Source organism: Rhinoraja longicauda, chromosome 7, assembly GCF_053455715.1.
Source record: "Rhinoraja longicauda isolate Sanriku21f chromosome 7, sRhiLon1.1, whole genome shotgun sequence".
Taxonomy (NCBI): Eukaryota; Metazoa; Chordata; class Chondrichthyes; order Rajiformes; family Arhynchobatidae; genus Rhinoraja; species Rhinoraja longicauda.
The window spans coordinates 43829399-43842115 of record NC_135959.1 but is presented as its reverse complement, the minus strand read 5'-3'; the positions used below and the strand labels follow the sequence as shown (position 1 = coordinate 43842115).

The following is a 12717-nucleotide window of genomic DNA, read 5'->3' as shown; positions in this document are numbered from 1 at the left end:
TAAGAATTCTTTGTTATTTTTCCTATGTGATAAGCAATAGTTATATAACGAGCAAGAGTAGTACAGTGGTGATCGGCGTGGACTTGGTGGGCCAAAGGATCTGTTTCCACTCTGTATCTCTATGTATCTATGTATGTACAAGGTATGTACAAGATGAGGTATTGTACTGATGAAGCAAATTCAATCATAATGTAAGTATGTCAAGAAGATGTAAGGAACTGCATTTGGTGATTTGCAAGAAAGACATACAGCGCCAAAGCCTTAATTGCAGCTAAAATTGATAGAAGAGTAAGCACCTCCTGCCCTGATACTTGTTGCCCGAGGCACTTCCAGATTAGAACCTTATTTAGGCCGCACCAGCAGCCTGCAGCTTCTAAATGGATACAATGGTTGGGGAGTACAGGAAATGGCTAGCTAGTATCATGTTTAGGAGGAAAATGGAAACGATATGAAGGATTCATGGAATTGGGTGAGGGGAGGAGGGGGGGGGGGGGGGGGTGGGATGGGGGAATGTGTGAGTTGAGATGCTGCTGCTGGTGATGGCGTTCATCATGCCAGTGAACATTTTCCTATGAATCCAGCAACATTAACCTTGCTGAGGCCAGTAAATAAAACTTGATTTAAAAAAAGAGTTGTTTAGTATGACCCAGTTAGATATAACTAACCCCCCAGTATAAGCCCCGCTCATTCTTAACTAGGACTTTGCCATTAATGTCCTGATGGTTATTGGATGCAACTTAACTCCTGGGAAAGATGTGCGGATAATTAAACGTAATTAGGAATGCCATTCAGTGACTTGGCGCAGTTCATGCCCAGAATACTACAAAGATTTTTAAATGAAATTTAAAGACAGAGCTTTGAGTTTTTCTTCCTGTGTCTTTTAATGTGAATGTTCTTGTTATTTCCCTCACTTTCCTTTCTGACTGACTCTTGTCAGGAAATTTTAACTGTAAGGAACCGAATCATTACTTCAAATTCTGTTGACCAAAGTTTGAGCTGCCCCTTCATCAGTCGAATGAGCAGTTGCACATGAATCGCCCATTTCAAAACCCAGCTGAGAATAAAAATTGTCTTTCTGACCCGTTTAGTTTAATTGTTCTCTAAATAAGAAAGCTGTGTTATCCAGGGAGGCCCCATGTACATTTTTCTTAACGACTTGGAAATTTTGAATTTGGATTGCTACTAGTGATAAGACGATTAAAAGTTTTTTTAAAGTAGATTAATGCCACAAATGTATTATTTAGTATTGATACAGATATTTCTGTTATCTTCATTTAAATGTGCAAAAGATTCTGTTGAAACAGTGATTTAATTATCACATGCAAGAATAGCTGCATGTTATTTTTACATGTTTGTTTTATATCTCAGCATGCAAAAGTGAAAGCAGCTCATACAGCTTAAGTGTAACTCAAATGAAAAAACAGTTCTTTCACTATATTCTTTATTTCAGGAAGTACTGGAAATGCAGTCTACAAAATTAAACACCGATAGTTACACAAAAACTTAACTGAAATATGAAATGATGGTGCTGGACTGGCATATTTTCAGGGCTATTGGATGTTGCTCCTATTAATACCCAAACACTTTTAAATCACTTTTTCCCCCATGCTGTATGCTGTTATAATAATCTTTTTAGTGAACCGGAAGTGTTTCTAAGGAGTGTGAGAATGAGAAATTGATGAGTTTCAGAGCAGTGTGGGAATGTAGCCGTGGTAAGCTTTAAGGAGCATTGGAACAGTTCCTAGAATGTTTGTAAGGAGCATAGGAGTGGGGCCCCAGGGATAGGGCATCTTTGTGGCATGGGCGAGTTGGGCCGAAGGGCCTGTTTCGTTCTGTATGTCTCCACTCGTATGAATAAAGATTTAGTAAAGCACAAATGACTGGGTGGAAATAGAAACAAAATACCATTTCTCACACTGACCTGTCCATCCTTGGCCTTCTCCACTGCCAGGGTGAGGCCCAATACGAACTAGAGGAACAACACATCGTATTCTGCCTGGGTAGTCTAGAACCCAATTAAATGAACGCTGAATTTTACAATTTTTTAAGGTATTCGCCTCTGGTGTATTTACACCCTTCCCTTCTCTGGTCCTCCCATTTATTGTATCCTTTCCCATATCCCCTCCTGTTTCCGTCCACCTACCTCAAACATTTCAACTGCAGACTCTTCCCATCCCTTCCCCCATCTGGTCCTGGCTCCATTTGCAATTACCTCTCCCCTTATCACCTCATTACATCAGATTCCAGCACTGGCAGCACTTGTGTTCCTGCTTATTGTCTTCCAATAACCGTCTCTACCTTCACCCTTCCCTACTTCCCCTCTCCCACTTCCTATACGCAGTTCCATCTGCCGTCACTGTTCCTGTTATGTCCCATTTTTGACACTTCTGTCTGCCTCCATCCATCATCTATCTACCTCTGCCTTCCAAGTCCATCATTCCGCTCCCCTCAAAACTCTCAGTACTGGAGGAACTCAACAAGTCAGGCAGCATCTGTGGAGGGAATAAACGGATGAAGGTTTGTGTCGGGACCCTTTCAGACTGATCAGTCTGAAGAATGATTCCGATCTGAAACATCATCTGTCTGTCCCCTCCACAGATGCTGCATCTCCAGTGCTTCATGTTTTTTTCAAGGTTGCAGCATCTGCAGTTTGTTATGCCTCTCCCTCCCCTACCTGGCTCCATGGGCCTGTCATCCTTCACTCTTCCTGCCGATCATCTCTAGCTACTCTCTCACCATTCTCCCTCTGTTCTGTGTACTAATTAACTTCCCTCTCTGCTCGCAGTCCTGATGCAGGGTTTCGTCCCATAACATCGTCCATTTCTTTTCATACACAGATGCTGCTCGACTCATTGCGTTCTTCTAGCAGATTGTTCGTTGCTCCAAAGCATTTTTTATGACTTTAATTTGCACAGATTGACAATTGTAGCCAAACCAAAATTATTGGCCCATGAATTTGCATCCAAAGGCACTTTTTTAGCCTTAGTCTTTTTTGTGGCAAAATATAATAATTCTCCTGTGCATATTGAAGCTGTGATTATTATATTCGATAATAGATTGCTTTGCTTTTCAGGTACCAGCATAGAGCATTACTGTTTAGCCAGAGGCAGAGCTCCCTCTACAGTGTCACACACGTAACACCATTTCTTACTGCACCTACCTTCCGTACACCTGTTTAATATCATCATAAATTTATGTCAAATGTTCCCACTTAGCACAGGATTGAGACTACCATTCAAACTTATTTCATATTGAACTCATTCAGTTCCAGTATGCATTTTGTATTCCCGTCAGCTGTGAGAATGCATAAAATAACTTTTATAATTACAGAGACACAAAAATGCAGAAGCTGAAATCCTGACGAAAAGAAACAAACTGCTGGAGGAACTCAGCGGGTCAGGCAGAATCTGTGAAGGGAAATAAAGAGTCAGTGTTTGAATCTGGAAGAAGGGTCTCGACCCAAAACATCAACTGTCCATTTCCATCTGCAGGTGCTGCCTGACCCTTTGAGTTCCTCCAGCAGCTTGTTTTTTGGTTTACATTTTTTTTACAAATAATAGCTAACATTCATTATGCCTTGAGTTACGATGTATATATTGGGAATTGGACATTATGTGCAACTTTAATTTTAAACTTTTAAGTTCTTGGTATAAAATGGGTTTATTGGATTTACAGTCACCATGCAACAAAATGATAAGCACTTGTAATCATGCAACTTAATGACAACATTTGAAAATTAATGACTAACATTTTGTTGACATGTTTTCATCATTTTTATCAACCATGTTGATCATATTGTACACTGAATTTAAATGTGACCATTTTCAAAAATGTTACTGTCTCTTTTGAGCAGTAATTAAGACTGTTCTGACATTGGTACCCATATTATTGTTTAATTAACACACCTTAATTTGAACTGAGGCTTCCTATGGAACTCGGTTTAAGTAGCTGCTATTGGTCATTTGTTCATTTCCTATATTGATATGGTTTCCCCTCTAGCGAGAGAGACATAAATTGAATTCAAACAGAAATCACCAAGTTAATGTGAGAAAAGCCAGAACAAGGAAAGAAGAATGGGAGAGAATGAAAATGGGCAAAGAGTTCATGACAGACGCAAAGGAACTGGAGCAGGCCGAGATCATGAAAGAGGAGAAAATGCTGAAAGGGTTTGTTAGTTTTATTATCAAAGCATTGACTGCTTTGGTACCAATCCAGAGCTGGTCTTGATTTTGTGCATTTTGTTGCCTCAGAGCAGCAGTATCCTAATTGCCTTTAAATTGGTCTTTTGCTCAGATCACTGGCTTGCTGAGGAACATATGGTTTCCACATCTTAATAAAGCACCTTCATGCATCAAAATAATCTTTCTGAATATTCTGGGCCTTTCTATCTAATGAACTCTCTGCTCAACTAATTTATAATGATCAATTTCTTTTTACTTTTCCTAAAGCTTTTTTGTAAATGCTCTATAACATTTCAATGCAATTATTCAATCAATCAATCCGTTCCATTTGTCTGCATTGCTACTTTTGGTGTTTTATAATAAATTGTTTAAAATTTGTAAATGATAGCCATATTTTGATTATATTAAATAATAATCAGTGTAATTGACAAGGGAAAGAAAAAAATGTAAGTTTCACCATCTTTTAACAATAGAATTTTTTAGTTAAATACGACTATATTGAAATATATTTATCGTAATTTGCAGGCCTTGGGACACCAATGCTAAAAATATAGTTAGCCTTGCTTGTAAATATTAATGTATTTGATTCAAGGGTTGCTGTGGGATGGAATTACTAGCTTTCATGTTGAGGACAGATTAATGTTTGGGGAAGTCTTCAAAATGCTCCTTCCAGTATGTGTTGACTTTGTTTTTGTCCTTGATGAGTACCCCCCTGTCTTTGCTGTCGGTGGTTGCCGTTCTTGGGCCCTTTTAGAGCTCTGAAAATTCTAGGTCCTTCATTGAGTTACTGACTCTCCTAGTTTTGAGATTACTGGTTTTCATTCAGGTGCCTTAAGAGCTTTCTTTTCCTTTTGAGGAAGGGCGGAGCTTTCAATCCAAGAACATCGTATGCCTCTGAATAAATAGCTCCTCAATCACCTGAGCATTCTAATCGAACCAGTCCCAAATCTTCTTGATTGCTTCACTACATTTTGGTGCTTTTTGTGACTCCTCTCTTTCCCACCCATTCACATTGTTCTGCTCTATAATGGGTGCTTTTACCTGTTTTTGTCTGTTGCCTTTGACATATTTGACCACGCCATCCTTCTGTAACAAATCTGGGTAGGACTGTCCTTTGTCCTTAACCTTTCCAGGTGCTTTCTCCAGCCTTCAGAGTGCTAAAGGATCAACCCTTGTCTTTCAACTATTTCTATTGCTCACTCCAGCAACCTCTGCCATATCCACAGTTCCAGGTTCCATGTATAACCTGACAGCACCCAAGTTGTACCTCATTACGCCTCCAGTGAAGCAGTCTCGGTGTGTTTACTGTCCAAATACAAGTGATTCCTAACCTGAAATCTTTAGTGTTCCTTTTTAGATGTTTCTGATCTATGGGGTCTTCATTTTCAGTATTTGCATCTTTTTTATCTTTTTTCATCCTAAAGGTTTGAGGAAATTGGAGTTGGAAAGTACAAAACAAACCATACTACTATCGCAGAAACAAAATCATAATTCTGTTAAAATTTAATTATTTTTTAAAAACTAGGTCATTTTGCAGTTACTTGATGGAAATGTATTTTTATTGGGAGAGTGAGGCTGAAATAATGAAAGTTTTTGAATTGATTTTCTTTTCCTCACTGGGTATAAATCTGTTGCGTTTATTGTTCTGCATTAGTGGCAAAAACTATGACAGGCTCACATATAACATCTACTAACATGCATTGCTATCTCTTTATATATTCTGCTTTACAGGATTTATCTTTTATTCTTTCCCAGCTTTAAAACAAATGAAAGGAAATATTTTAAATGTTATTGCATTATTCTATTGCTTAAATTTTAAGAGTATCAGCATGCAATATCATTGATATTATGAATAGTAATATAAATTTCTGAACATCATGTATTTTGGATGTATATGATTAAGTTATGTACTTGAATGCTTCAAACAGTATTTTGGGGAAAAATGTAAAAATATACCAGATTTTATTGAGATCCAGAAGTAAACTTCATAAATTTCATTTGCAGAATGGATAATGAGCATATTGATTGTCAGCTTTGATACTGTGCTTTGAAACTTAACTGTGGAACACCTCTCTAGAATATTTGCCAGTATGTTTGCTGATTATTAAAGTCTTTCTTTCTGCTTCTGACACCAGATCTCGTGGATCAGATCCAACAGATTATTCATACCCTGCTACTCTAAACCATCATTCACAGCAGCAGCAAATACCTGCCTCGTATTTGTCAGATAACAACCAGCAGCAAATGTCGGCTGGGAATCAAGTTCAGGAACAAGACTGCAAATCCTCAGCAGCAGGGTTTAGGCACACTACTTTGAATAGACCTCAACAACCCCCACCACCTCCACCACCAACTACTATAAATAATGCCCATCCACCTCCACAACCGCCGATGGACCACAGGTAAATTGCTTGTATTTAAGCTCCAACTACAATATACTGCGATATAATGTTCCAATATTGATTTAACTATATTTACAGCATTTTTTCCTCGGGTATAGGTTTGTTATTGTCATGTGTACTCGGGTACAGTGAAAATCTTTGTTCTGCATGTTATCCAGTCAAATCAGATAATACTGTGTACAATTGCAAGCAAGTCGAACTCAAGTACAATCGGTGGAAAATAGGGTACAGTATATATTTTCAGTATTGTAGCGCACAAGTTCTGTAGGCAAAGTCCAATATCCGCAATGGGGAGAAGTGAATCGGACAGTACCCTAGTTTAGTTTATAGATGGTGTTTAGTTTAGAGAGACAGCTTGGAAACAGACCCTTCGGCCCACTGAATCCACGCCGACCAGCGATCACCCATACACTAGTTCTATCCTACACACCAAGGACAATTTATAGAAGCCAATTAACCTGCTAACCTGCACATCGTTTGAGTATGGGAGGAAACCACAGCACCTAGATAAAAACCATTCAGTTACAGGAAGAACGTACAAATTCCGTACAGACAACACCCGTAGTCCGGATCGAACCCGGGTCTCTGGCACTGAAAGGCAGCAACTCTACTGCGGCGCCCCTATGCCACCCTGGTGTTTATGTTAAAAACGTGACGACAGAGGAAAAGAAGCTGTTCCTGAGCCAGGTCGTGTTTGCCTTCAATCTTCTACCTGATGGCAGCGGGACGAAGGAGGAATGGAGTGGGACGTCTTTGATTATGTTGGCCTTTTTTTGATGCATCGACTCAGTCAATAAAGATTCCAGGCGAGACCCTAGGAACCATTGACCTTGGGAACTACCTCTCTGAAGGCAGATGTCACTGATGAAATTCACCACCACCTTCAGTACAGCAGCACAGTTTCTGGTCAAATGAGGGAAAAACAGTATTTGTGGATCTCAGACCCAGCAATCACTAGGCAGCAATAACTCCTGCCTTTGTGCATCCTTGTGAGACTGGACCACCTACTGCAGACATATCTAGTCTCTGAGGGGAAAAAATACTACCAATTCTGTCTCCACACTATCCTGCAGAGGATAAGTAATCCAACATGAGCTTCGTCTCCCAGACCAGCGTTCCCTGCAATTAGGCCCTAAGTTACGTTGGGCAGGCCATTCTGCTCACAGATCCCACATCACCCACCCAGAACACTTGCTTAATGCATGCTCTTTTATGGGAAGAGATTATCAGGTCTTCAGATGAAAACATTCAAGGAAATGCTCAAAACACCTTGAAGAAAAGCATCATACAGGGGGGTGTAGCTGGGAATCTATGGCCATGACTGCTCTGTAGAGAAAGAGCATTTGAGAAGTTTTAGAGAACCTAGAGTCCATGTTCTGGGAGTACACAGAAACAAAGTGGTGAAAGGAAGGCACCAGTTCATAAACTATCGGTGTGCTTGTCCCCTCAAACACTTTCTATTTCATTTGTGGCAGTGTCTGTGATTCCTCTGTTGGCCTCATTTGGCACCTCGTGCAACTTGTCCTCGATCCCAAGTGACTGTCTAAGAAGAACCACATATTAACAAAAATGTTTTGCCTGCTATCTACCCTCATGCTTCAAAGTTTAATTTCGTCACCATAGGTAACAGATGTGTAGGAAAGAACTGCAGATGCTGGTTTAAATCGAAGATAGACACAAAATGCTGAAGTAACACAGCGGGCCAGGCAGCATCTCTGGAGAGAAGGAATGGGCGACGTTTCGGTCTGAAGAAGGGTCTCGACCTGAAACGTCATCCATTCCTTCTCTCCAGGGATGCTGCCTGTCCCGCTGAGTTACTCCAGCATTTTGTGTCTACCTAACAGATACTTATGTTAGCTACTGTTCTCAAAAACTCGGTGTATGCTCAGTTAAAGAAAAATACGTGATCCTCTGCACCACATTACTGATTTCCATGACCCACCTTCCTCACCTTTTAGAGATAGATACTGACACAAAAAACAAACACGTTGCCTTGAAAATGACACTATGGATGCTTGCTACAGATAGCCAACTTTCTAAGTGTTTTGTTATGAGGGGAATAATTTCAAAATGAAAAATATGTCATTGGACAGTCACTTTGAGCAACAAAATCTTTGAAGTAACTTTAGGATTTAATGAACAAAACGAGTTGTTTAATTCGAAGATGGCACAAAGATTTTAATTTGTTTTTCTGACCAATATTTAAGTTTTGTATAGGGACAACAGGCTTTTATGGCAAGCTGCACTTAAAGTAACTTGGACTTTGAAAATGGCGCTAAAATCTGGCGACTCGTGTATATTGTCTCATTGGACTATTTCTATGTATTTAATCTAAGATCATGCTTATCTATATAATACTTTACTGAAATGTGTGCATCAATGTATTTCACTGTACCTTGGTACATGAGGCAATAAAGTACCATTGATTTACATGTTAGCATATTTTCTATTCATTCATGTTATGTGAAAACCCTGTTTAACTGTTTTCTTGATTATATATCCAGCTCCCCTCTTTGAGAATTGGCATAAAATGTGACTTTAATTGATGTTGATGGGGTTGAATGCATCCTTTCTGTGTTTGTAAGTGAACACATGACTAATATTTTTAGATTCATAAATATCAGAATTTAGTTGATACAATGTTTAAAAAAATGATTAAACCAAATGTATCCTCAATGAAAATATTGGAATATATATGTTGCGCGCCTTTTAAACAAAATAAATATTTTTTGTTGCAGTGTGCTGCCGCCTCTTCAGATAACGGAATTTTACAACTCAACAGGCCCTCCTTTCCTTCCCCCCGACCCAGTAATTCCATCAGCACAAACGGCCTTTGTCAGTCCACTCCAAGTGCCTGCTCCTCCAGCTCCCCATTCTGGATCAATGGTAGTGGTTGCATCTTCTTCATCCTCATTGCCACCTGGAGCAGCTCCTCCACTCTGTCCTCCTGTACCTCCTCCACCCCCACCTCCAGCTCTGCCAGCACCACCACCTTCCGTTGATTCCTCTCCAATGCACTCTCAACCTGCAGTTGGAAACAAATGGCATGAATCAGCAAGCACTCCTCTCAATGATGCCAGAAGTGATCTCCTTGCTGCTATACGTGTGGGTAAGTAATAAATGTGGAGAATTTCATTAATTTGCTGGTCTCTTTGTTTTACAGAGTACTGTTTACATAAATAGACACAAAAAACGCTGGAGTAACTCAGCGGGTCAGACAGCACCTCTAGAAAAAAGAAATGGGTGATGTTTTGGGTCAAGACCCTTCAGACCCAAAACGTCACCTATTCCTTTTCTCCAGAGATCTGTCTGACCCGCTGAGTTACTCCAGCTTTTTGTGTGTATCTTTGGTTTAAACCAGCATCTGCTGTTCCTTCTGCACTGTTTGTATATCTGTTGTGCTGCTGCAAGTAAGAATTTCTATGTTCCATTTTGGGACATATGTGTGGCATAATCACTTGTGTGGCGGCGCTGCATAGCAGCTGCGGCTCACCTGCAGTCCGTTTGTCTTTTTGTTTTTTTGGGGTTTTTTTGTTGTCATAATTGTAAGTGTTGGATGTGATATAGTCTTTTTTGTGGTTGTGTACTATGTGTGGGGGGGGGGGGGGGGGGACTATAAAAATTGTCTCTTCCGAACGGAGACGCATCCTTTTTTCTGGGTTGTGTCTCCGTTCACACTGCGGCCTTCCATCGGCCAAACACCTGGAGCTGGCGGCCTCCAGTTAGGACCACCTGGGGCTCTGGTTCGCAGAGCCCGCGGACAGTACTCACCACCTGCGGAGCTGGCTGCATTCAGAGGCTGTGGCGACGTTGCGAATGCGGCTGCGACTCGCCTTCGGAGGCTTCGGCCGTGGGCCCTGTGGACGTCTGAAGCTTGCAGGTCCCTGGGTGGGGGCCGACTTTGGGAGCTCTGGCAGCGTCTTCATTCGCGCCGAATTGCGAGGCTTGAGTCGGCCCGCTGCGGACCTTTCACCGTCCGGCGCGGCCTGAAATAGGCCGCGGGATTTTCCACCGCCCAGCGGGGGCTTCAATGTCAGGAGCCCCGACCGGCCTGACGTGGCAATTTCGACTGCCTGACTGCGGGAGAAGACGGCAGGGAAGAGAGAAGACATTCTGGCCTTCCATCACAGTGAGGAGGTGACTGGAGGAGACTCGCTGTGATGGATGTTTTTTGTTTTATGTTGGTTTTTGTGATTGTGTATTTTATTGCTTTCTTTTTTATTGCCTTTCATTGTTGACTGTGGGTAGCGTAATTTTGTCCAAAAACATGTTTTTGGATGACAATAAAGGTTATACATATACTTATTATATTATATGACAATAAAACACTCTTGACTTTGAACGTTGAGTGGAAGGAGAGACGGTAGTGGTATAATTTTCCACAGAAGCTTTCATCATCTATCATTTCAAGAACCATAGTGAACATAAACTGTACCTCATAGAGTCATACAGCATTGAAACAGGCCCTTCAATCCAACTTGCCCACGCTGACCAACATGCCCCACCTACACTCGTCCTACCTGCATGCACTTCCTTCCATATCCTCCATATCCTTCTAAACCTATCCTAGGCAAGAGCCTGTCCACTTTTTTTTTAACATTGTGGTAGTACCTACCACAACTACCTCCTCTGGCAGTTCATTCCATATACCTACTTAGTATAATAAAAAAAGTTGCCCCTCAGGTTCCTATTAAATCTTCCCCCCCTCACCTTAAATCTCTGTTCTCTGGTTCTTGATTCCCCTAATCTGGGTAAAATATTCTGAATTTATCCCATCTATTTCTATCATGATCTTATATACCTCTATTAGATCACTGTTCATCCTCCTGTGTTGCAAGGCATAAAGTCCTAGTCTGCTCAACCTCTCCCCATAGCTCAGGCCCTCAAATCCTGGCAACATCCTCGTAAATCTTCTTTGCTCTCATTCCAGCTTGTGACTTTTCTGTTCGGAGCTCCACAAATGACTATTCCCACCTGAAAGAACCTTGCAGTCCACATTGTGGAATGCATGGTCTGGATATAGTTGACAATTTTGAAGTTGCAATTGACCATTCTCTCAAATGTTCTTAAGAAGAAGGGAATAAAGTTAAAAATGAGATTTGACACTTATTTTTAAAAAGAGAGGTCAAATTCATCACTGATATTTCTGAAGAATTAGCTAAACATTTTAGTCTGAATTGCCAGTATTTCCACTCTAATGAGGAATGGTGAAAAATCTCTCTTTCTCCATCCAAACTAGGGATTTTATTTTTCTTCTTCACGTTCCTCACTGGATCAAATAGCGAGGTTAATGAGCACTGGTGGATAATTGTGGATTAATTAGAGTGCAGTTTGTGCTATTTGGAATGTGGGATTCTATTTTTTTTTAATGTCCTATCCATAGTATTAGTGAAAATAATATCTTAATTTATATGTTCATTTGATTCGCATTTAAACTTAGGACAGTTATACGTGTGTGTTAGAAACATAGAAACATAGAAAATAGGTGCAGGAGTAGGCCATTCGGCCCTTCGAGCCTGCACCGCCATTCAATATGATCATGGCTGATCATCCAACTCAGTATCCCGTACCTGCCTTCTCTCCATACCCCCTGACCCCTTTAGCCACAAGGGCCACATCTAACTCCCTCTTAAATATAGCCAATGAACTGGCCTCAACTACCTTCTGAGGCAGAGAATTCCACAGATTCACCACTCTCTGTGTGAAAAATAACTTTCTCATCTCGGTCCTAAAAGACTTCCCCCTTATCCTTAAACTGCGACCTCTTGTTCTGGACTTCCCCAACATCGGGAACAATCTTCATCATCCTTTTGTCTCGCATCTTGTGTGTTCATCTCTGGCCTTTGTCTAACCATCTGTCTATCAACCCCCCGCCTCGCTTATGTTCACCCTCTGTCCTGCCCCTCCACTCTTCTAGCTATATTTATCCCCGCCCCTGCAATCAGTCTGAAGAAGAGTCCCGGACCTAAGCATTGCTTTTCCATGTTCTCCAGGGATGGTGTCTGACCCGCTGAGTTACTTCAGCATTTTGTGTCTTTCCTTGGTAAACCAGCACCTACAGTTCCTTGTTTTTACAGTTATACTTCTTTCATAAATGATAGATCCTGAACTTACAGAGACTCGGTTACAGGATA

General features: G+C 40.9%; 1 protein-coding gene across 3 annotated transcripts in view; it reads left to right on the top strand.

The window, feature by feature from the left end:
- Positions 1 to 12717, top strand: part of wasf3b (WASP family member 3b) — a 66874-nt gene that overhangs the window by 52389 nt on the left and 1768 nt on the right. For 2 of the 3 annotated variants that reach the window (XM_078402408.1, XM_078402405.1), the window contains 2 exons: positions 6317 to 6583; positions 9322 to 9692. In XM_078402408.1, the coding sequence (XP_078258534.1) occupies positions 6317 to 6583; positions 9322 to 9692 (638 nt within the window). Of the gene's footprint in view, positions 1 to 3999; positions 4167 to 6316; positions 6584 to 9321; positions 9693 to 12717 lie in introns of all 3 variants that reach the window. The other variant, XM_078402407.1, reaches the window with a different exon arrangement.